The following is a 26783-nucleotide window of genomic DNA, read 5'->3' as shown; positions in this document are numbered from 1 at the left end:
CTTGTTTGGGTCCCGAGGTTGTGCCCCCCCCCCACATCCCCCTCTCAACAGGTCTTTCACAATCACATGGGTTTAAATGCGAGGTCTGAGGCTGGTTTAAGTGAGGGATAGTCAAATTAAGGATGTAAGAGGATATACAGTTGCATATTAGCCCTAATTCTGGATTAACGTTGGATCAGGCAGACAGTACATGTTAAAGGTAGGTGACAACTCCTGACTGGCATGTAAAAAGGAAAAGCCATCCGGCATTTAAAAGCATTACATAGAGGCCCAATGGCATTGCACTATTCATTCTGTTCTGGTGCAAGTGTTTGTTTTCTTTCGCAAGCAGAATGACATGTCAGAATCACTGTCTCATGCTGAATAAGGCGTTCGATGACATTCCCTGTTTGCTATGAGTGGCTGGAATTTTGAAGCTGATGTTGCCTTCACTGAAAAAAAAAAGAAAAAAAGTTTAGGAATGTTTTTGTGCGGCATGTTAAAAAATGTAGAAAGTGCATACGCTTTGGATAGCACTGGCAACGGAACATGCTTCTAAACTGTTAAATGGGTAAATGTTAAACTACGCTAATATAGTAGGCGTTGAAACTTTTTTTCAATCTGATCCATGGTCTTATATAAGTTTTCCAATTAGGAGGGAATGTAAACAGCTTTCAAAAAACCGAAAGAACTTTGAACTCATAGCTTTAGCTTTAGTTATGCTTTAAATAAAAAATATAGCCTGTGTCTCAGCCGGTTAATATACTCCTATTTTGTTTTATCGATGTGATCCTGCTGTGAGATTTAAATAATAAAATAAATAAAACAAGGGTAAAAACCACATGACTTATGGGTTTTCTAAGCACTCTTTATGCTGTATATACATGCACATTTTTCCTCAAGTGATAATATAATGTGTGCATTACAGTGTGGATAATCCACATTGAATAAAGTCTGTTCCCTTCAATGGATTGCTCATTTACAGCCAGCCGAGCAACTCAAAGATATATTAGCTCAAAATGAGGGAGATTTTTTTTTTGACATAGCACGTCATCGCCAACCTCTGGGGAGCCTGTGCTCTAACTATCTCTCCATTTACTGAGAAATCAGTCTGCAGCTTCCCCTAAATTTAGGTCATGCCTGGCAGTGTAACTAGAGCCCTGTCCCGTAACACAGACCCGCCTGGAGTTCTATTACTTAAGCACCTTTGATCGATCGGTCGAAATGTATAATTCAAGAGCATCTGGTGGCAAGGTTGTCAGTGTCAGACACGGTGTGCGTGACTGATCTCTCCCCCTCCGGTGCTAGAAGTCACAGGAGGAGTTAACTCACACAGGCTGTCAGCTGGTAGTACAGAGATGTTAGAATCTGGAGCAGATAATGCCAAGATTAGTATTCAAACCTGACGCGGGTTGCTATACTTGGGGCTGCTTACCCTCCTGGAAAAGAAGCTAATGTAGAGTCAAATGAATTGGTTCAAGTACATCGATTTCAGACTCTTTGAACTCCTTGGTGTGTCAGAGAAGTGACATTTTGACATTCTACGGTATATTGTCATAACTGAATAAACAAACTTTTCTCACTGGAAAATAAGATCCCTGGAACACTGTTTGAAGTTAGAAACCACCGTAGAAGTTTCACTGTTGTTGGCCCACAGTTTTGTTCACAAACATATTTTTAGTCTGACTTTTGGTTCCAGGTGCCTCAAAATATTTTTTTTATTATATTTATTAGGATATAATTAATCAATACTAAACATTTCATGCAGAGTTATTATGTTTTGGGATAACTGCCGGGTCTGCACATGTAAACAAATCCCCCTCAGCTGAAACTGCATAGTGTACCTTTAATGTGATATTGCAGCAGATTTTGGTATTATTCGCCGTGGCTCTGAACTTTTCAAAAAACTCTTATGTCATCCAATCCTTTTTCTCGCTGCTATTCATGGGCCTCATTTGTAAGTGATCCCTCCCACGAGGGGGCAGGAATAAAGTGCCCTTTGAAAAAAACAAGTCTGTCTGTCTCTCATTCAACTTCTCGTGGCAATGAACTTCCCCTCAGCTCTCAGTGGAACTAACTTAATCTTTTTGTTGTGTTTGCGAGGCAGTCCAGTTCCTTTCATCACCGGCTGATACATCAACACATCTCTCTGCACAAAAAGAAATATTGAGCGTAGGCTGAAACTCTAAACCGTTGTTTTGCCTGCTTTCCTGTTAACTTGGTGAGACCTCACTACATTACCCACTACAATCAAAGCTTGTGTGGTCAGATAATAAGAGAGGGCTATTAAAAGTCAATTTCAAGACTAATTGTATAGCTGTTTGAAAAAGAAAGTAGAATAAGAGAAGAAGAAATCACTTATGCAGGGCTTATCTTGCCATCATGGTAAGTAGATGTTTGCGTGAACTGCTCTGCACTTGGCAGGGATTCAATACGGCTTTAAAAAAAAAGAATTTGACCGAAATTAGAGGAGAAATTAATTCAGTGAAAATGTACCGTAACTGTGATCAATTGTTTATGCTAAATTGCATTGAAGGAAGGGCCACCGTTCTGCCAATTACTGCGTATTCACTTCCATCCATACATCCGCGCCGGACAGTGCTTTGCTTGCATTATATCCCCGGTTCTTTATGGAAAGCAAGCATTAGTTATATGTGAAAATCTATACTTTGTCAAAATCTATTTGATATCCCTCCTTCTCTGTCTAATAAAGCGAAGGAAGCACTCTGTGGTTATTGCCGGAGGAGAAGATATTGACATGGCATTTTGGTGGCATTATGAGGCCAGTTTAATATCGCCTCATTGTGTTGTAACAGCATCAAATCATACATCATCTCTGGCATGAGGTGCCACACAAAAGGGCTTGATTGAGCTGATGCACCAAGTGTATGAAGGTTAGGAAAATAAAATAAAGGCCCCAATGGCTTCGGCTCCATGAGAACACAGCTCTTGATTGTCGAGATTGTCCCTCACGATCTTAACATTTTCAGTGTCTGCAAAATATATTCCCTTTTCTTATCAAGCATGGGTTCAAATCCCAAAAGGCTTCAAAATATATAATGCATTCACATTTTTTTGCTAGATATTCAATTCACTGCCTGTATTGTCATTGCACGGTGTACAATAACAATAAATCATTAAATCATTCAGGACGTAAAGATTTGTATCATCAATGAATCTAAATTGATAAATGTAAAGCACTCTCCGGAAGCCAGGTGATGTAAGCTACAGTATGTGCCTGTTCTGTTCGACCCCATAGTCCAAAACCCAAATATTTTTGCTGCACACAATGTGTAAAATCATGACATATATAAAGGTAGAATTTCTAAAAAAATTAACCTAATTTGATTTTCAATTTGGAGACCAGCTTTTCAATTTGTAGTTAAAAGACAATTTTTCAGCAATAATAAAACCCAGGTATTTGTATTCAAATTGACCCTTTCAATTTTGATCCATAGATAGTAAATAATATGGATGTAGCATCCGGGCTGACCTCAGTTATTCACACGGCATCCAATAATCCTGGTTTGTGCGCGTCGCCATTTTGTGAGATTTTTATTCCGCCTCACGTCGGGGGGAGGGAGATAGCTGACGTATACCTCCGAGGCAAAGTGAGGGACAACGGAAGGAGAGCTGTCAATCAAGAGATCGCGCCAATACATTTTAACCTCCAAAAGAATAAAAAATAGCATGGTCCAAAAAAATTCACCCCCCTCAGTGTTGTCATGGAGATATGACGTAAACATACAGACTAAAATGGTTTTGTGGACCAGGCTGTAAATAGGTTTGATAAGACTTTGAAAATGGCCTGTCTAACAAGTGAGTCAAAGAAAAATTGCTCAGTCTTGGTACCACCCCCAGTGGCACTTCCTGGTTACTACAGTTGTGGTCACTTCCTTATTGGATGCTTGTAAAAATCGCTGAGGTTGGGGCTTGTTTTGATCCCATGAGTAGTTGAAAGCTTTAGTGTAGTGCTTTTCCATTTGAAAACAGCTTTAATTTAGTTTTATTTGCATTTAAAACCAATTTCAATTTTGTCATCTGTGACTGTAAACCATCCAAAGCAGAAAGCAGGAAATAAAAAGGTTATCCCACTGAAGGGGATAAACAATACATAACAGTATCATCTGCATAGAACTGACAGGCAGCATTGGATATTTTGTCACAAAGATTGTTTACATTTATTGAGAACAACAATGGCCCGAGGAGGACAAAGACCCAGCAAACTGGACACGTTGTGTTCTAACTGACAAATAATCCGAAAACCAGCTTGGCACTGTTTCCCCCAAATTGAAGACAGCTTCGACTACACTCCCTTTGCTTGTGTGCGGTTCTGACTTTTCGATTGCTTCCCTCTGCAACCAGCTTCGTCCAGAGTATTGGAGGCATCCTGCCCATGTTCCTGGTGCTAGCCTTCATGTACACTGTGTGCATGATCATCAAAAGCCTGGTGCTGGAGAAGGAACTGCGGCTCAAGGAAGTGCTGCGCGCCGTCGGCATTCACAACGGCGCCATGTGGTCGGCCAGGTTAACAGAAAACATTGTTCTGCTCACGGTGCCCTGTGCACTCATAAGTGTCATGGTTAAGGTCAGTAGAAACAGAGTCGCTCGGTGGGAAGTATCAAAACACAAAGCATGAAATATTAATATTGTGCACACACAGTCTGTAATGCTGACAAAATTGTATCCTGTGTGTTTTGGAGGATTGTAGCATCCTCAATGTGGCTTTATCTTTTTTTATTATTAAAACACGATTTAGTAAGTAGACTTTAGCCCCAAATTCACCTAAAACTTAAAGGTGGAGTCAGCGATTCTAGTAAGTGCTTGTGGTGAAAAGTTGTTTGTCCAAATCAGTGAATTTCTCCTCCCCATCCGCTACCATGTGTGCCCACTGAAAAGAAAAGCTGCGCACAGACAGTATAAATGGGTTAGCAGATCGTGAGGAGATATATTCTGATTTTGACAAACAAGAGTTCTCCAGGATCGCTGACTCCACGTTCGAATGGCATACCATCATTAAGACTAAGTTACAACTAATTTAAGATCAAGAAAATAAGCATGTGAACCAAATGCACCCAACCGAATAATGTCATGTTCTCACATGTACTTTGGGTCAGAGACTCGTCCATGCTTTGTGTTTTGGTATTCCTGCTATTGTTAATCATAATCAATTAACGAGCACAGATTCATATCATTATCCGTGATTCCTCAAATCATACTTCTTGGGTTAATCAATGGAGAATGCAACCAGCTCTGCAATTTAGTCAAATTAAAATCACGCCCGTATATCTACGCTTAATTTCCTATAATTGCATCACCGTTTCTTCTTCTTTGCTTCATACATAGGGAGGGCTTCTGTAAATTGATGATTGCTACTGTATATATATATTCCCTTGATTGCAATGAGGGGTTGGCCACTGGAACTCGGTGCAATATTTAACACTATCGAATTTGCACGAAGACTTCAAGTTTAGAGAGGGGCTGTAGTGTGATGACTAAACTACCTTATGCAGTCCTAAAGTTTACTTTTTTTAATATACACAGCTCTGATTGGTATGGTAAAATGAGATACAGTTAAAAATAATTCCCTCAGAAATATAAGAAATGTTAGATTTCTAGTCAAGGCTCTGTGTGAAGAGGTGCTGCATTGAATGATTCCTTACCAGCACTTTAACTCATGCACTATGTAAACAGGTTGGAGTGGCATAAAATAAAAATGACCTCAGACAACCAAAGATTATCTCAGCATATTGTGTGATGCCTACAAACCTTTATGGGTCTAACATTGAAAATCATTAGTTATCAGAAAATACGCTAAGGAAAATGGGACCAACAGAAGCTATGTGGATATTTACTCTACTACTATACTATACTGGAAATAGTAGATTGATTGTGGATGACTTCTAAGTTGTTATTTAGTGATCTCAATGTCGAATCAATGAGTTGGTAGGATATAATGGGCCTGTTTATCTGTTAAAGATTGATTAGGAAAGATGGGAGACCCTTTGAGCCTTTGGCGACATACGATGTAGCAGCATTATTATTGCTCTCCTTTTAGATAGAGCACATCCTTCAACGAGCCCTTGTTCTGTAGGCGTAGTTAATGAAAAAAATGGATGGTTATTTTAGAGCGGTCTAATCCATTTTTTGCAGTTTAATTAGAAAATGTGGCTGGTAAATAAAAGCTGATATTTGAACAGCTGGGTGAAATGTAATTTCCTATCAGTCTAAATTGTGTTTGCGAGCCATCAGCAATTTGTAAACATTAATAACAATAAATTGAGTTAGTCGAGTGGGCTTGGAGGAGGAACAACCGCGAGGCGCGACGTGTATTCAGATACCGGCGCCCGTTCTAAATGATAATTTCACAGCCATTTCCAGCACATTAATAATAATGGCAAATCAAATGGTGATTATCGTAAAGGCTGTATCTGGATTAGGTGTGACGACGAGCAGTTCTGTCATCTGCACCTGAGCCCTCTGTCGGTTTACACTTGTGTTCTCTTCCATTATGGAGGAGGGGATGCACGGGCTGTTTGGCACACAGCCGGGATGTGTTTACACTGTTCCCACACACTAGGCCTTCCCTACTCAAAGCAGCTGAATCAAATCAAGTTTGTTTGATGAAGATCCCCTTTTTATGAAAACTAGTGTGTGTCCTTGTTTTGACAAAGTGAAACCATCTTCCTAATGGTTTGTTGCGTTTTTTTCGGTTGGCCATTAAAAAGTGACTAATTAGCCGTGCAAAACAACAACAGTGACAGTGGGAAAAGAACGCAAAAGGACAGCGTCAAAGACCACCTTCACAGTCGGAAGACAGCTATTGACATGTCATCAATCACCCGTGCACACAAGACTGCCAGAAATATCAAATTAGACAAGATACTGAGCCCGATGTTGAGCGGTGGAACACTTACATTAACATGTACCTTAACACTTCCATGTTATGCTACTTTTTGTTTCCACTGGATAGATAACGACAGTACATAATTACATGGCCATTTTGATGGCATAATGAGTACTTCTACTCTTGACCTTAGACCTATTTAGCTGATAATGCGTATGTACATTCAAATAAGTATATTTTCAAAGCAGGATTTGTAATTGACTCATTTTGTGAAATTACTCCTTTTACTTTCTTCTTTTCTCTCTGAGTGCTGCTTCCATTACTGAAAATGGGGCTTCCCATATCAAACGTACACATTCTGAATGTTCAACAGTGCTGTGAAACATACATACTTTATGTTAGCACCATTATTACCACACAATTTCCGACATGCCCATACCCCATTCCCCTCACCATTTACCACTAAAAGGAAATCTTTACCTGATTATGTAAAGAACAAAAATAACCTGTTAATGCAAGGTATACATACATGCAGACCACACCAACATTCCAGATGCTTATGGATTGAATTGTGATAACATCCCAGTCAGGTGTAAACACAATCTGTGCAGCTTAACCGCGCTCTGAAAACATCCCAAATCAATATTTGTTATATTCAAAATGCATCAAATGGCCATAATGCCTGTGAAGGGGGTTGCTCAGAGTCATGAAGCCACCACCACTCATCTTGTTTTCAGCAAGAAAGCTTTGGAAACATTGTACGCTACATTCTCGGCACCAAACAGCAGACAAAGAGAGTAAGTGACCATAGCTGGGAACATAGTGGAGGCTTTCAGCAGCTAAAGGGCCATATATTTCCCTCAGGAGTAGTGGGAACCCAAGGCAGGAGCTAAAAGGATGGGTAAATAATATTGGACCTGCATTCAACAAATAGCAAGAAAAAACACACCTGAAACTCTGAATGAAACTGTGATTCATTTAACTTCTTCTTTTGGGGAATTGGATGTGTTATGGTTTGAGAGCTTGGAGATTGAGAGATAACAGGCAACACGGGAGATACACATGCAGAGAAAGGTGTTGCTATTCATGGTTAGAATGGTGACCTCCGAGGCTACGGGGATGTTACACCTGCTTATTAATGCTAATGCCTGCTCGCTGTCACTCTCCAACGCATAGAGTTTACTCAGTGGCGTGCACAGACATTTTTGGGGGCAGGTGCTCAGTGAAAAATAAGGGCTCTTCGTGCAACATAACAACAAGGCATAAGGCTACTTTTTCTGCAGGCAATTGGGGCTCTCTGAGCCAAATAACAAAATATTTATTTTGATGGATGACCAAATGATTTTAAGGTTAATTGTACGTAGACACAACCCCCTGGTCTAATGACTTCTAATGACCAGACACACATAACAGTTTTTCTCACAGGAATTTGGGAAACTGGGGTGGGGACCCTGGACCTTCTAGGGAGGTCCGGATCCGGAATGCTCCCCCGGAAGAACATGTTTAACCTTTTAAAGTAAAATTCATCAAGCTGGTGCACTTTGAGAAGAAAACTGAGGCTAAATCAATTGTTTCCTATGTAAGCTATTTAGTTCTATTTTATGGAATAATTTGGAAACACAGAATTACCAAAAAGCAGAAAGAAAAATCCTTCTTCAGGCATGCAAACCCATAAGCCATAAAAAAGGTGAGTTCTTTCTTTGAAGTCTTCGTTTTCTTTTTACTGGCTCAATATAGGCCCCTGATCTTCGTAGCCCTGAACAATGTTATTTAGAAAATAAAAAAAATGTACTGCCGACTGCCGTACTGTAGATCTACCTGTGCACGCCCCTACTAGGCATTATACTGCAATTTGTAAATAAAAAGAGACCAACCATATAAAATAAGACTGCTTTGTTACATTACAACAAGGGTTTGTCATTTAGCAAATAAATTACTGCATGTGTTAATTATATAACCTAAAGTAAACCTAAACAACACTAAATATTCAGCATACTGATAGATTCACATGCTGCACCAATGACAAACTCCGCCGACATTAGTTGTGTTCATCACGTCATATCTATTTTTGTTTTGGGCTAGCTTGTTAAGCAGGACAGTCGGCTAATTTATTAAGTTATAGCTTGGCAACTGAGGCTTAGGGGGCAAACAATACACTCTTGACTCAAATCATGTATCTGTTACCTCGCTGGTGGGACAGGACAGGCCGGGGAGTAGGTGTGTGTGTGCAACTGCTGCAACGCGCCTCCGTTTGTGTCCACTCTGCGCGTTCACGTTGACAAAGGAAGTGTGTGCAAAGGAGGAGGTGGGGGGGGGCATATTTATTGGGGCATTATTATCAAAGTTTTTAATCGTCGAGCATGTATAGATGTTAATGTCGGCATGGGCCACATACACTATAAAAAAAAAAAAAAAAAAAAAAAGCATTCAGATTATTATAATTTTTTTTCAAAAGGGCACTTGAAAAGGGCAGGTGCTATAGCACCACTTTGGGTCTACCTGTGCACGCCTATGAGTTTACTCAACTAAACTTGCATACAGTTTACTCAACTTTATCAACTGTACAAGCTCATAATATGTAAGTGCTGCCCTCACTGTACATCTTTGTTCACAATCAAATGTCATTATCCAGATAAACTATCCAGGTACAGCTACCCTTGTAAACACTAGATATAAAATGGGGCCTATTGTCTTGTCTTGGTCTGGCTCCTCCACCACTTCAGGTTCATCCGATCTCTGGCGAGTCAGCTCCCGTTATATATAACCTTAGCCTGGATCTACTCGGTGGCCATGATCGTTAAGGTTATCGTGGCCGAGAAAGAGGCCAGGCTTAAGGAGACGGTGCGGATCATGGGCCTCCGAAGCTCCATCTATTGGCTGAGCTGGGCAGTGTCCAGTGCACTTCCGCTGGCAGTCAGCGCTTTCCTCCTGACCCTTGTACTGAAGGTGATTTAAAAAGAAATGATTGAACAATGATTTAAGGAGGACCCTACGCTACTTTTGGAGAGTTGTGTGCAATCAAGTCTTGTGGGCTTAATGAGACCTTTGTTTGAAATAATGTTAGTTTGGAGAGAAATCCAAGCAGGGACACGAGAGCGATTGACAGAGTTGTGCTTGAGGAAGGGGTATCCAGGACTGAAAATGTACAAAGTTGAATATGATTGGTCGAATCGTGCCTATAGTCTACTAGTCGTCAAATCATCGTTTTTTTCTGCTAATTATTCCATATTCTTATTCGCAACATCGGTTTCCATTTTTTTTTTACCAAACATTTACAGTTTGTCTTTTTGACTTAGCATGAGTATTGATTCTAACATTCATGCACAATAAAAAAGATTGATTAAAAGCTCCTGAGTTATCCATTATTAACAGCATAATAGGCTGATGTTCATACCATAAAACGCAATGTATTTATTTTTTGGGACAAGCCAAACAACGATCTAAAGTCGAACATTAAGCATCCCCATATATACTTGGAATTGAACGTTCATTGCTTTATAACCAATTTTTATTTATCTTACTCTTTGACTGTTAGATTGACAGTCCAATCAGGCCCCTTCCATTGAAATGTTGCATTATTCAAGTATTCTGGGTCACCCCTATAGCTTGAGAGGTTATTTATTCTGTGCAAATGTAGAGGAGCTCGTTCTGTAACGAGCATTCACTCAGCTCCATGTAACAGCGTCCTTTCTAATGTTTTCAATCCTAATTGCATCCATTACAATAGCAGCACCATTATCATAACAGTTCAAGTGCCTCTTTGAGTTAGGCTGGAAGAGGACATGGGCATCACGGTGTGTAATGTGGGAGAATGGATGGGTTCACAAGAAGCTCACTGACATTAGCCGCGGGTCCTCCTTCAAAATCGGGCAGAGCAAAAGAGTGACATGTTTAATGACTTTCAGATAAAAAGACTTTACAGTCAACCGGAAAAAAATGTTTAGGTGTCAGAAATATTGCTGCACCAGATATTTTAACCCTTTTCAGAACTCCTTTACTCTGTCTGCATGTGTGGTCACATAATCATCTTCAATAAGAATCCTCTCAATCACTCTGCTTCCATAATGTGAGACACTGCAGGTGGATAGGGTAACAATTTTAAAAAATTTATTAATTTTTAAAAACGTTGAACTCTATATGTTGAACATATAGAGTTCAACATTTTTCCAGAACATATACTGTATGTTCAGCTCTTAAACACACATTGTCTGCATGCTTCTAAGAACAATATGTGTCATAAATCAGACAATTAATAGCATATGAGTATTGAAATAAAAAGTTATATTGAGATAATGTCTGTTAAAGACGTTTGTATGGGAGAAATATACAGATGCAAACAGACAAGCTATGGTCAAATAAACACCTACATATACAATTTGGATCTTTAAAAAAATGTAATGGTATAAAACAAGACATGGTATGGAAGCAAAATAGACATGAATCTCAAAATTGTTCTTGCCTGCAGTGTCTCGCCTTGTAATAATCGTAAAAAAAAACTCCTTCAACCAAACCTTGAGCTTTGTCATATTGTTAGCCTCATAGCATAATTGCCTAAATCCTATTTACTCTACATCTACTTTTCGTTAGCCTAATAGCATAATTGCCTAAGTCATATTTTAAGGGTTATAGAGTAAGGTGAAGTAGATGTAGAGTAGAGTAGATGTAGAATAAAGTAGATGTAGATTAAAAGTAGATGTAGAATAGAGTAGATGTAGAGTAAAAGTAGAGTAGAGTAAATATGATTTAGACAATTATGCTATGAGGCTAACAATATGTTGTTTTGACATCCAACCTTGTTTGTATTTAACTTTTTCTCTTTTTGTCGCAGTATGGCAAAGTGCTGCAGTACAGTGACCCCTCCGTAATCTTTGTCTTCCTGCTGGTGTTCTGCCTGGCCACCATCACTCAGTGCTTCTTCATCAGCGTCTTCTTCTCCAAGGCTAACCTAGCTGCGGCATGCGGAGGCCTCATCTACTTTGTCCTCTATCTGCCACACATCCTCTGCTACGCCTGGAGGGACGTCATGAGTTTCCAGGTCAAGGTGGTCGCGGTAAGTCCATCTTTAGCTCTGACATTGGGTTTAATTTGATATCTCCGACCCCATCCACCTGCTGTTATCATAACTTGAGGGGCTGACTGTCTTTTGAGTTATATTCCTAGGTTATGTTTTTGCCCGCAATACTCACTCATACAATCAGTCATTTGTGGTCCGTGCGCAAAGTTGAATTTATCTGCAAGTTGTTACCATTGTATGATTAACGATATTGTGTCCTATTGTGCTCATCTCAATGTTTGTTGACGCTTGTGAGTGCATTCTTCCATAACCCAAGCGCTGTTGGTGCTCTGCCCGTGTGCGTTGCAGATACTGTTCACGTAGACATTTTACTTTGAAGGCGAGCTGTGTCTTTTTCCGGTTTTTGACTTCCTTGTTCAATATCCATTGTACAAGTTGGATAATGGAATAAGCCAACGCGTTGGTGAGCTGAATTAAGTTAAGTTAAGTTACTTTATTAGTCAATGGTTGGTTACATTGAAATTTGTCTTTTCGCATATCCCATCTCAAGTTACCACACTTCGGAGGGGGTCAGAGCTCAGGGTCAGCCGCAGTAAAGCGGCCCTGGAGCAGTTTGGGGTTAAGTGTCTTGCTCAAGGACACAATGGTAGAGATGGTGGGCACCGTAGACGTATTGTAATTGCATTGGCCGCCTTCATTCAATGGAACAGTAATACATGCATAGTGCTGACTGAGATTGAGCAGCATCAGCTCTATAAGAATAAACTCACACGGGACAACATACATTTGCATTAGCACACGTATAACAATGAAATAAGGTAAAACCCCCTCAACTGGCATTTTTCACCAATCAATGTGAACAACTGCAGATGAATTAACGCGCTCAGTGTGTTCCTTGTCCTTGCCTTTTTACAACCAAAGTCTGATTTGAATTGGTGATAATGCATCGTGATAAAAGAAAATGCATTCACACACTGGCTGTCACGATGATATCCATCTGAAACATTGCCTTTATTGTACCCTGCACAACTCTCCTGATAATGAGGCTTGGAAGCATGGCTCCAAGATGAATTTTCATCATTTATTCTGCCCACATTTTGGCACAACCTTGAATACATTGTGTTCCAATTCGGACATACTGTACTCTAGTGACAGAAACATGAAGGATTAACATAAAAGGAGAGACTAGGCAGGTACACAGGGAGGGGGGGGGGGCTGGGGATTTTCTCCTATCCTCAAAGGGATAAAGATAAATAGTGCACCATTGCTCAACTTTCAGTGTAGCCTTTCCTGTGTGACCTTTATGGCAGTGCCGGTGTGTCATTTGTCCTCAAGCTGTCCTTTTTCTGCAGACACAGAGAGAGACACAAAATCTTGAATCTTCATTGCCGTGTGCGCGCGGGTTGCATCTTCCCACCGGAATGTTAATCAGGTCATGTTTTCTTGTTTGTCACCTCTCAACAATGCAATATAAGGTGCAGCCGGGGCCAAGGTAAACAGTCTCATGTTTCTTATTAGGCAAATTGAAATGATGGCAGTCAATAATATTTTACATTGGCACCTGGGCGAAAAGTCACTTCTGCCTTCATCTTTCATCCTCTGAGACTGTTGTTAACCTTGTTTATGCCAAAGAGTGGCGCCGGCCTACTGAGTAAGTCCTGTGAAGTCATGTACCTTTTAGGAAACTTTTTTAGACCATTTTCTTTTACAGAGTGCATGCAGATTAGGTAGACATTTTTACATAGCATTGCAAACCTTAGTTAATTTCTACGCAAAGGGCCATTGCTAGGTCCTCCCCCGGGCGCTGAGATTTTTCTCCCCTGCTCCAGCTAGATGGATAGCCCTCGAGCCCTCTAATTAGCGTGAGCAATGTTCCTGTGACCAAACCACTATCCAGTTCATCCTTGCACTTTATCAGAGGTGTGTGTGTGTGTGTGTGTGTGTGTGTGTGTGTGTGTTTGTGTGTGTGTGTGTGTGTGTGTGCGCAAGTGTGTGTTCAGAGGTTTCTCTCTCTCAGCTCGGACGAGACTACATCGTGCCAAGGCATACAAATTCTCCCCCCACATTGTCCTTGACGATAAAGACTTTATTCTGAACAGGATTTCAAAAGAACGGCTGAATTAATATGGACATTCTTTGATTGGATCTGTGTGTCAAAGGAGACCTACAGGCAGTGTGTGATGAGAGAGGGGCCACTCTTTATCCACACAATCCAACCACCGATCTACCTTACATTTGACTATGTTCTCCCTCTTTTACTTCTACTGTTTTTACTGAGCTAGAAACAAGAGATAGCGTTTCTTCTTCACAAAATAAGACATTCCTTCAATCAATCTTTCAGTCCTAGAGAAATACTGAAGACATTGGTATTTCCTGCATGATAATATATAACTTGTCATGTTTCAGTTTGCTGAAATCAATGAATTGATCTACACTGGGAACTGACACACACAGACACTTTTTGTTCAGTATTTTGATCACCCTTATGTAACTCTTCCGACATTTTAATGTATGGGATTTTTCCAATGTATTCAATAACATAGAGTACTTAGACTTAGAGGAAACAGAGTGGGGAAATTATGTACAGTACAGGTCCCCCCAGTCTGAATTGAATCAGATGCAGTTGAAGTACAGTATTTATCTATCATAATGCCCTGCTGATTATTCTCTCAATAAAGCCCGATATGATGTAATTAAATAGCTTCTTTACTAGGGGTGGGAAAAATAATCGATTCTCCAAAGCATCGCGATTCTCTCTCGAACGATTCTGAATCGATTCAGATAAGTTAATAATCAATTATTTTATTTTTTATAGGGGAGAGTGGCCAAAGTTGTGCCACTTTTTACTCAAAGTGATTTTAAAGTGAGGCCTTGACAGTTATGTCTCCAACTCAAATATGTACATATATTTCAGGATGTTGTGCATCCCTGGCAATAAAAACTTTGGATCTGGAATAAAAAGTTGTCTTGTGGCACAACTTGCCCCCGGTGTGGTGTAAGTTGTGCCACAAGAGAGAATACCATGGGGTAAATTGTGCCATTTATATATATCTCATAAACTGTAATGCAAGACAAATCCATAAGACAATTACTTATTTAAGGTTTATTTAAAGTAAATAAAGTAAATGTTTTACAAAGACTGAAGGTACATTTTCTTAAACAAGGCCTAGCAGGTTTTGCCTGCAAAGCTCACAATGACAAAGTCACCATTATCATCTTTCTGGCCATCTGAACTCTCATCAGTGGTGTTGTTAAGTGGAATGGAGATGTCAGTCTCTTCTGAGCTACTGTAGACAATCACTTTCTTTTTGGTGACCAGCGTATACAGCCATGCCACTGGCACAACTCTCAGAAATGTACTTCGCACTAGGTGCTCCGTTGTCGGCTGCGTACGCCCCCTGGTGCCTGGGCTGTGACAACTACCTTCCCATAAATCCCTAACCCGTTCCTTTAATGTGCAATGTCTACGAGTCTTATTGTTTGTGGTGTTTATCATGTTGCTTTTTCATTTTTCATTTAACTTTTATTTATCCTCGAGAGACCAATTGAGGGGTGACCCTCATTTTCAATGACGTCGAGTTCAAACAAATTCAAAGGAAAAACAACAATACATAAACAATATTCAACGCAAATACATCAAATACATAACAACAGGTGAAGAGAAAAACAATTGAAACATTTACACAGTGGTGAAGATTAAGTGGTAGCAATTAAAATTAAATGGGTGAAAGTACAATATAGCCTAATTAAAACAGTTACAGGTAGAGTTTGGCAGATTTAAAATAGTTTGTTTAAATTGGTTAAAGGATATGAAGTTATTTAGTTTAATTTGTTGCTGTAAGTTGTTCCAGGAGTCAGGGGCACTGAAGCTAAAAGCTGTCTTTCCTAGCTCAGACCGGGCTTGTGGGACATAAAGCATAAGCATGTCAGTGGAGCGGGTCTGATAAAGCCCATCTGAGATTTCCAGCAATTCAGTTAAATAACGAGGAAGCTTCCCGGTCAAGGCTTTGTAAATAAAAACATGCCAATGTGCGTCACGTCTCTCTTTAAGGGAGGACCACCCAACCTTTTCGTATAAAAGACAATGGTGTGTGTCATAAGCATCTCCTGTGATGAACCTTAAAGCAGAGTGAAAAACAGAGTTCAGGAGTTTAAGACATGAACGTGATGCATGCCGGTAAACCACATCACCGTAATCAAGGACAGACATGAAAACTGCCTCAATAATCCTTTTCCTACTAAATAAAGGGAAGGTGGTTTTGTTCCTATAAAAATAGCCAATTTTTTGTCGTAGTCGACGAACAAGATTTTTTATATGAAAATTAAAAGTGAGTTTATCATCTAACCAGATGCTTATTTGTGCTAAGGTGTTTTTTCACTGATCACGCACTGCGCTCCCATAAGGAACGTAGTTTGAGATTTGAATTTTTTTTTAACCTATCTTCCCCTGTTGTCCTCCTTTTCCTTCCATGATAGAGGGGCGCGGCGCACGCTGCGACCCTGCAGTCACACTATCTCCTGTCCACCCATGTTATTGTCACTGTCTTGTATGTTTCTTGGCGAGGTGTGTACTGAAAGGCAAATTTCATTGTGCTGTAACGGTGCATATGACAATAAATAAATCTGACTTCTGACTGACTGGCTTGTGACTGCCACCTGACAAATGTGATTCCCCCTCCATTTCTGCCTTTAAATCAAGGCTTAAAACCCATCTGTACACCCTGGTTTTTCCTCCCCATAGTAGTGCATCTTACCTCTGCACTACTATCTTTGTTTATACTGTATTTGTGGATGTATGGGCTTTATGTCTTTTATTTGTGTTATTGTTATTTTACCTTCATTGTTTACCTACTGAATGCACTATGTACAGCACTTTGGACAGTGCAAACTGTCATAAATGTGCTTTTATAAATACATTTTACTTACTTACTTATAACTCACCTAGGCCCTTTGGCACAAATCACCCCAACCCCAGAATTTTGGATAATAGGCATGATGCAGCAGTTTAGGGCTGACATTGTGCTAACTGTATAGACTCAAAGTGTAGCATACTAAAGCACTAAAACATGTGTCAAATGTTTTCAAACTTGTCTATAATTGTTCGGACACAATAATCAAAAAACCTTGATCATGGAAATTTTACTTTTTAGCTTACATATGCTTTAATCTTATTTGTTGTGTCTCCCTTCTTAACAGGATGAGTCAAATGGATGGCTCTTCTTAAATATCTGGTCACATTTTCAATTTCTTCCACGGTTTTCTGGAAAGAAAGGGTGGCACAACTTCCCCACCGGCACAACTTAAGCCACTCTCACCTATAGGCCTATATAGGGGAGAACGGGGTAATCTGAGCCACTTTTTACATTTGCTCCCCTCTAAGCGAGCTAAAATGATTTATCACTCAAACTTACACATTTCCCATTAATTCAGGATGTTTCCTAGAAATGGGCATTAGCAGAATTTTTTCAAGACAAAGGGCAGTGAAAATATTATTGTTTTAAAAAAAGTTGTCATGTGACTCACTTTACCCCAGCTGTGGGATAAACTGATCCACTTACTTTTTCCACTCTGAAACTACCATAACAACACTTATTGTAACAGTAAGAATCCTGAAAGCTAGCCACACATTCCAGAACTAATGTCAGACTAGTAAAATAATGATGGGGTTTGGTCAATTAAGCAAAGCAAATTTTCTAAACACTTGAAAGTAACTCTGAACAAAATCAAATACAACATATTATAATTCAATAGCTTTTAATAAGATTCAAATGAAAGATAGAACCAGTTAGATTAGAACACAGTCTGGGTGTCAGAACACAGGACCCATATTGCCAGCTAGTGGCTGGGGGTCAAAGCATAGGAAAATCAGAACCAGCGAGAAAAGCCTGGGACTCAGAACACAGGAGAAGACCCAACTGGATTATAACATCAACCTGTCATACTCTACAACTAGGCCTACTCTACATTCCAGCCCTGAAGGTTACAGGAAAAGATGAGAAGGTGCTCTTTCCGTGTGGTTGCCCCAGGTCGTCTTCCTGGTGTATTTCCTTGGCATGATGGCTTTTCTACAATGTGTATGACATTAAAATAAAACATATGTCATGTAATATTACATTAAAATATATTTAAGACTAAACTTAACTTGTGCCTCATGGTGGGGGAAAGTGAGACAGTGGCTCACTTTCCCCCACCACCATAATTTGAGAAAAAAACTACCTCTCTTAGCATTTCAGGCTAATCTTCAGTTATCAGCATCACATGGTTTCATATGTTGGTAATTCATCAACACATTTGATAGAAGTTTTTCTACTTGAATACATTTGCTTTGGCACAACAGTTGATTAAGTTGACAGCAAGAACATTTACTTTTACATGCAAAATACCTATTTTGGTAAAAAAAACATGCTTAGCACAGCACCATGAGGTCCTCTCTTTCAGGGCCATGGGGAAATGAGAGGGGCTTGAAAACATATATCTCACATGACCACAAATGTTTTCCGTTGCCTAGATACAGGGGGTGGCTCACATTACCCGATGCCTCAGATTCCCCCGTTCTCCCCTATATATATTTTTTTTTAATTATTATTCGTAAATACTAGTACTGCCTGCGCCATTGCGCATGTACGCCACACATGTGCGAGTTGTTTACAAACGTGGCTACAAAAGGGCTGAGAGCAGCAAACCCATGACCCTGCACCGGCTGTATCTCTGTTTACGTTTTTGTATGAGAGCTGAACTATGTGCTATGGCCGTGAGCCGTAATAAATAAATGAAATGAAATGAAATGAATTCCAAGCCATACTTTTTGTACAATGTGTTGAAATGACATAGAAAATAATAGATAATAGAATAGAAATCCTATACAGAGTAGCAAACTCAGATGTGTATATAAATATATTTTTGAAAATCACACATGGGTATGTACATAAACATTTTTTTGCATTGAGATGCATTGAAAATCGATTTTGAATCGAATCGTTGACCTCTGAATTGGAATCGAATCGAATCGTGAGGTGCCAAGAGATTCCCACCCCTATTGTTTACCCCGAACCAACATATATGATAATGACAAAAGATACAATATTGCAGCTTTTGCCTCCTATTTTTTCCTAATCCAATCCATTTGGAGCAAAAAAAAACTTTTCAGACAGAGATACTTTGTACACATGTTCACATTGGGACTTTTTTCCAGACAGAAAAACACTTCACTTCTCTGTTTCTGCCACATCCGTTTGTCAAAAAAACATCCCGGAAAAAAGCGAGAAGAACCCCTGATTACTCTCCCTCTTAACAATGCCCCTTTGTCTGGAGCCTGTTGATTGGTGGCTTAAACTGCAGCGCTGACATGTGTTCAAATAGAAGCGGGCTTGTCTGGGTCCCGTCTCCTCAACTCAAGAACACTTTTTCATCTAAAGCCATGCAGCCAAAAGGAGTGGTTTATGTGGGCTTTTTCAGTCGTTCACGCGGCGGAAGGTCAAGAATGGGTGGCCACTAGCCCTGCTGTCACACCTCATCTACTCACTACTCTGTTGATTGCTTGGCTGGGGGTGGATGGGCATTCAGAGGACAACACGGGTAAATTGCCAGCGGGTCTAGCTGGTTTGAGCTTTTCAGATTCTCTGCCCCGCTCTAATGTAACAGCGGGTAGAGACGGGTATATCCGCAATGGTTTGTCTCCCGAAAGCTCCAGCAAAAAACAAAAATGCCTCGCCTGCTTGTAGTGGAAATGCTGTGAGTAAATGAGGCGTGATGAAACAGCTGGCAGGCAACATGGCAATGCAGAGTGATAGGCCATGGCAGATGATGTCCCCGTGAGTAAAACGGCATCATTTGCAATTTCCTCCTATATGAAAGATCCAACCAATCTTATTCATCAAAGCAACGCACACGTTTCATTCTTGTCTAATGCCCCTTTAGAGGTGTTCACAAAGGCAACACATCAATTACATCAGAGACACATGCTGTTCCTCTGTCATGCAATAATGTATTGATCAGTTATGGGTGTGACCTTGGGTTTTGACAGTACACATCTCTTGCATGATTACGTAAGTGATCCTCTTAAGTAAAGGTCACAATACTATGCCTCAGGTTAAAAATTTGTAATTTGGATTTTTACTAGATGCTGTTTTCATGGGGAAGTGTCCAAAAAAACCTTCATATTTCTCAGTGTCATTGTTGAATATCCTCATTTCAGCCTGTAAACTCGTCACTTTTCAGCGATATTTGCCGTTTTGGATCAAAATATATGACCCACGTCACGTGAACCGTATAGATCCGAAGAGTTTTTGTTTTTGGGAGGGGGGAGGAGGGAGGAGGGGGTAGCGGCAGCTGCCAGAGAAGTCAGACAGCACTTCCCAGACTGGACTGTGTGGGCGAGTTACCGTAGTGTGAGACAAGGGCTTGTCTGGGTCCTTATCTTGGCAATAAAACATCTTTGGTAGACGTCATGAGTATTGTCCAATCGGCGTTAAGATCGGGCACTGCTGCCGCTGTGTGTTCAGACTTTAGAATTTGCCTATAGTCTCAATCGAAGCCTTTTTGATGATAAAAAATAAAAAATGAGAGGCTTTGATTATATGCTGTCAATGCGTCGGAGGTGAATGTAACTTACTCGGCTGAAAACAGATACTAACGGAGGGACGCAGCTCACTGTACAGTCCCTTTATTTAGTCGCGCTGTCAGTTTGCCGACATGGCTCTGTGTATTTCGACTCCATGCTCGAGACACACAAACAGATCGCAGAAGCCGTTCCCGTAGACAACGTTAACAGGCAGGATATTCCCGACTATCATTTTATCCACCAAACCACAGAGTTTTTTTCTGAGCGGCAGCTCACTCGCTCACACTGGCGAGGTCTCCCGGTGATTTTCACCGTCACAGCGATCGACTCGCTGCTTTGCTCGGGCGGAGGCTTTGTGTGAAGGTGAATTAACATCACGGTCGTAGACGAATGTTATAACGTTGCTGCATATTTTGCACTGCACTGTTGACCCACTCAGGACTCTTAAGTGAAGCTGACATTGTAATGAGTGCACATTGCAGAAATGAAGCGCCTGCAGTGCGCTCACAATCAGAGCTAGGCCTGAGGCAAAAGCATTTGTTTTATTTTTTATGTGTTTAACATCATATTATTATATCATACAAAAAATTAATACAATGTTTTGGTCTAGAATATAGTTAATAGCCCAATAGTTTAATCAGTTCATCTAGGAGGTAATCCGAGGTTAACTGATCATGTCACGTTCACAATCATGCACAGTGCAGTGTGTATTGAGTTTATTTAAAAACATTTGGAAATGGGGCTGCCCTCAGATGCCCATGCACTGTATAGCTTATTTCAGCCTCGTCTGTGGAAAAAAAGATAGCTGGACAACAGAGTTCTTCTGCTTCGTTCCTCTCACTGCATTTAAATGTTTTCATTATATGACAGAGAAATATGTTCCGTAAAAGAAAAAGAGCACCAAGCCCATCCCAGAGGACACTGAATTATATTTTATTTTAAATTAATATTTTTATGGAAAATCCATGTGTCTTTCTTCAATAGCTTCTAATTCATCCGACCCAGTGTCTCCAAATATTTTTTTCACACAAAATTCCTCAGATTTAGCCTCTTAATTTTCCTCTCAAAGTGCACCAGATTCATAGCCTGGCATTCCCAGACCTGCCACTAGGCGCTGGCAAATTAAATTTGCTGCGCGTGTTGGTCTGGACACGCTCCGTTGAAGCTTTATCAAGAAAACCAGAAATCTAGCTATGGTTTCAATTGGTTCTATCTAATATGGGCGCGCCAGAACCCTTTATATGGTACTCTGGGGAGGACGTAACCGGATGACGACAGTGACGACGTGCATGTGACGTCGAAGCCGTGATAGTAAACATCAAAGATGGCTGCGGATATGTTGTGTGAGTTTGAGACTGCTTTGGCCTCGACCCTTAACGATTTGGAAGACGGCACTCAAATCTTTCATTAGCAAGTAAGTGGAATGTTCTGTTTTGCCGACCGACAACGGCAAACGTTTAATTTAACAGTTTAACAGCTGTTCGCTAAACAAAAGGGGCTTACGTCACCTTGTGCATCGCTCGCTCTGATTGGTTGTAGTGCTATCCAACTGCGTGCAGTGGCATTTGAAATGCACGAGTAGGAGCCGCCCCTTGAGTTGGAAATTACTATTGATCGTGGCCAGACCCTCTATCGTTCAAGATATCAGGGTCTGGATTTCCAGGCTACCAGATTCATGCATTTCACTTTAAAAAGTTAAAGAAAAATCTCCCGGGGGGGCATTCCCCCGGACCCCCCTATGAGGGTTGGGATCTCAGCTGTCTACTCTTTTCACCCAGCTGGACATTGGAGGCAATAGCGGAAAACTCTGGTTGTGTGAATGATATTTAACAATAGTCAATAATTTTGACAGCGCTGTTTGTCACCTTTTTCACCGCCTATGAGTTTGCAGGTTGTGTAAATCGCTCGGTTTTAGAGTCTCTCTCTTTAAGCCCCTTCTAAAAAGTCCAGTCTGCTCTGATTGAATCTGACTCTTATATTGCAAGTTTGAATGTAACTGCCAGTTATATTCTGTGGTTTCTGGGGGTGTGGCTTATCACAGGTGGAGGTAGTGCGAAGTTAGGTTGGTAATTAGGGGCGTGCTTTCTCAGCTTATGACATCATGTGGGGAGAAAACTCTGACTGGGGATTTTGAACACAGTTTTCAGAAAGGTGGAGGTGGAAAACAATTAGAGGGTTGTTTATTTTCCAGCCCCATCAGGGACCCAGATTTATTTTGAAGTAGACAGCAGCTGATTAGCTTGGCTTGGCAATAAAACTAAAGACAGCTAGCCTGAATATATCCAGATATAGTTTATTGAAGTGTAAAAATGACAATTGACTTTTGCACAGGAGAGAACTATTTGGCAACCAGCGGATGGTCCAGGAAGTTGGAGGAATGCTAGCAGTTAGCCTTTATGCTAGGCTAAGCTAACCAGCTGCTGGCCCCTTACTACGTTTTTAGCGTATCGACATGAAAGTGCTATCAATATTGTCATTTACTTCTTGTTAAAAGCCAATTGAGCATATTTCTCAAAATGTCTTACCTACTCTTTTAGTTTATACATGGGATGTATTTTTCTTATTTTTACTTGCACATCTTTCATCTCCAGAGTTTATTGTCATGTGTGGCCTTTGGCTATGGCTGCGAGAACTTTGCCAAGTACGAGGAACAAGGCATCGGTATCCAGTGGCACAACATCAACAAGAGTCCGGAGGAGGGCGAGCGCTACACCTTTATCGTGTCCATCATCATGATGCTCTTTGATGCTGCTTTCTACTGGGTGCTCACCTGGTACATTGAGAATGTCTTTCCAGGTAATTACTTTCAAGCAAAATGTACTGTATGCACCGAAAAAAATCCAGTGGTTATACACAACCAAGGCTCTGTAAACAGGTATGTTCCTTGCTACGTTGTGCCCCTTTGTTTTCATACCCTTTGTGTACGTAGCAGTTTACAGAGCCTAAGTAGGCTAGTGTATTTTTTACACCAGCTTTATTTCTGCTGCTATATTCACTGATTTTGACAAACATTTGACTTTGATGCCAAGTGTTCTGCAGAATCGCTGACTGCACCTTTAAGTGATTTGTCAATACCACTGCTATAAAAAAAATGTCAAGATGCTAAAATGTTCTATTGTATTTGACTCCTTTTGCTCGAGATCCCCCTCCCCCTTACCTCAATTTAAATCAATGGCCAATGCAGACATGTTAACAGGATTTTGCCTTAATGCTCTATACTCATCGACTGTAATTAAGAGAAGGCAAGATTGGTTCCAGGTTGTCAAAGAGGACACGTACACTGTAACATATCATATGCCCCTTCAAGCCAAGCTGTTATTAAAATGTGAATATTTTTTCTCCCCCTGCTTGTTCCCAGGCCAATACGGAATCCCTAAGCCATGGTACTTTCCTTTCACCAAATCTTATTGGTGTGGGACAGCCTCAGTAAGTGATGTCGACCCGGGCTTGCTGAAAGACTCCCCTCTACATAACGGTAAACTGCCAGAACATCTGTCTAAACTCACTTGAAACACTGAGTTATTATGTATTTGTCTGATTCTCAAGTTCATTCGGGAGTAAGTTTAATTAGGATGGGAACAAAGAGCGACTTCTTTGTCACATTGGGTGATAATAGAGTTTGGCGCTTTGTGTGGCAGATTAGGTGAGTTTCGAGTTTAGGAACCTGTGAAAAAAAAGACTGTTTCCAATTAACACTGAGTTGGGAATGAGTTGGTTTATTTTTGTCTTTTTAGTGCTTCAGAAGCTGTTTTTTTTTTTACTTTTTCAAAAAGCCCAATCAGTGTTGTAACAAGGTGAGCCAAAGGAATAATTACAAGGTCGTAAAGAGGAAATGCAGCATTTTGAGCGCTTGCCAAATTTCACTCGAGTGTGTACAGATTGTACGTAGTGTCAGCAAACGTTTGCAGGATCAATACATGTGACTAATATTTGTTATCTTGTACATAGAATACTTTAATGTTGTATTCTTAATGGATTTTTGTGCTTGTTTTTTGGTTTATGTTGGTGCGTTTATAAATGTCTGCATGTGTTTCCCATAGATCATATAGAGAAATCACCCCCCAATATGAAAGCGGGGGTCTCCATCCGAAATCTGGTGAAAATCTACAAGACTGGGAAGAAGCTGGCAGTGGATGGACTGAGTATGGACTTCTACGAGAATCAGATCACATCTTTTCTCGGACACAACGGAGCTGGAAAAACAACAACGATGTGAGTAACCTCCCCCCCAAAAATAAAAAATAAATAATCAGAAAAAAACTCTTTAAAACATAATAAGTAATACATGCAAGGTGTACTTCACTTGTAATAAGTTTAAAAAAAATGGACAAGTAAAACATTTAATTGGTGACATTTGTTTTAAAATAAGATCTTGCAATTGGCTTGGAAAACTCATTGTGCAGTATTTATTTTTATTATGTATCTTCTATTGAGAAGTGTTATGTATCATAAAAAGCCTGCAATGCTCAAAAGCAGTATTCTTCCCACCCGACTTGTACTTGTCATTTCAAGTGTAATTGAACTAATTTCAAGTAATACATTAATGGCACAGTTCTAGATTCAAGATAATCACCTACTTGAAATTAGATTATTACGTGATATTTTTGGCATTTTAAGATGAGCTGTATTAGCTAGATATGTGTTACTAGAAATATGAAGAGCTTTTTTAGCGCATTGAAAGTCCCTATATCTCACGGAAGTGTTGCTTGTTGGGTGATTGTGTCTTAAATTTAGAGGCATGAAATATTTTTACTAGAAATTAGACCACTATACTTATATAAGATATAACATTTTTGCAGTGAACACGTTTAAACGTGTATACAAATGCCCACTCTATAGTGTAGCCACATGCATTCAGCTGGTAACTGCTGTCAAAAGAAGGTTGAGATCTTCTGAGAAGACATTTATCACAGGCAGTCAGCTGTTGTGTGGATATAGCAAGACTTATCTAATTGCAGCTTTGGAGAAACGGGTTGGAAAAGGTTGAAAGGGGCTTTAGGATGACAGGAAATAAGTGAAACGCAGTGGCCCAGAAAGAATAAGCAGAGAAAGGCAAGTGATGCAAGACTAAGGGGCCATAAGGGAAGACATCCGCTCTGAACAAGTGGAACCAAAACATAACAGAGGCACAATAACAGACAGGGACAGAGGAAGCACTGTGTCACACTCTTAGGCTCTCTGTGTGGGAGCATTCTCAGAGCACTGTATCCATCTGTGTGTGGAACTGACCTTGAACACATTGTTGGCTCTTTTGGGGATAAGCAAGAACATTCTGCCCCATCCCAAATCGTTAAACTGCCTTCAAAATTGTTGTCCCTACTGTGTCAAATATTCTTTGATTTCATTGTTTTAACATTACTGTTATGATCTTTTGTATGGTGTTTTGGTATCTTCTGTGCGAGCTTCAAAGTAATTTAATACATAATTAAAGGTGAAGGCAGCAATTCTGGTTGATTGTTTGTCAAAATCACCTTTAGTCAAAATCTATTAATATCTCCTCACGATCCGCTACCTGTTTGTACTGTGTGTGTCCAGTGTCAATACACAGCCTAGGTGCTGTAAACTGGTGTGTAAAAAAAGGGCTTGTAAACATTTGGGAACATAATACCGTTTAACAGTGTATTAACACTGGATTGCTTTACAGTGCACACATAGTACCTAACCTGGTCCAACCAGACCATCGTACTTAATTTAATTTGTACAGAAGGTCTGGAACTGTTCTATTGGCAAACGTTCACTCACTTGGAGGTGGGTGTCTGTTGAAGTTTAAAACTATTGGATCTGCCCAGTGCCACTCTGGATCAGCCAACCAATCGCATAACGTTTGTTCGTGACGTGTGTCATGAGCCGGTTTTGACGGTGCGTTCCAGTTGGACAGGGAACTCGGAAATATCCGACTTCACTACATATTGTAGTCTATGGATCTACCGTTACCTGGCAACGGTAACTTGCTAGAGCCTAACGTTTAGTTATTTGGATGAGAAAGGTTGTAGGCGTCCATACTTTCCTGAGCAGATGCACTGGAACACAGATAGGTCGGAACTCGGAACTACCAAGTCGGAAATTTCCGAGTTCCGAGTATAAAGAAACGCAGCATTCAACTGAAACTGGAGCGCGACTTCGACGTCATCGTTCTCAGCCACTCGCTCTGTTCGCTAATTGGACATCCAAAAATCTGGACGAGCAGGAGCTCATGAATACACTGCAGCCCCAGACTGACTAAGTAGGTAGGCGGACGGAGCCAGGCTACATAGTAGTACCCACATGTAGCGGATTGTGACGAGATATTCACTTATATAAAAGTGATTTTGACAAGCATACTTAAGAATCGCTTACTCCACCTTTAAAGACCTGGGACTGAATACAAGTCAATGGACGGTATA

General features: G+C 40.3%; 1 protein-coding gene across 1 annotated transcript in view; it reads left to right on the top strand.

The window, feature by feature from the left end:
- Positions 1-26783, top strand: part of LOC307269424 (phospholipid-transporting ATPase ABCA1) — a gene marked incomplete at both ends in the record, with an annotated part of 207320 nt that overhangs the window by 47752 nt on the left and 132785 nt on the right. The window contains 5 exons of the mRNA XM_080052392.1: positions 4345-4567; positions 11655-11876; positions 22992-23196; positions 23759-23875; positions 24441-24612. Of these exons, the coding sequence (XP_079908518.1) occupies positions 4345-4567; positions 11655-11876; positions 22992-23196; positions 23759-23875; positions 24441-24612 (939 nt within the window). The remainder of the gene's footprint in view (positions 1-4344; positions 4568-11654; positions 11877-22991; positions 23197-23758; positions 23876-24440; positions 24613-26783) is intronic.

The sequence above is a fragment of the Ammodytes marinus genome (genome assembly GCF_949987685.1).
Source record: "Ammodytes marinus genome assembly, chromosome: 23".
Taxonomy (NCBI): domain Eukaryota; kingdom Metazoa; phylum Chordata; class Actinopteri; order Uranoscopiformes; family Ammodytidae; genus Ammodytes; species Ammodytes marinus.
This window is presented reverse-complemented; position numbering and strand designations above follow the sequence as displayed.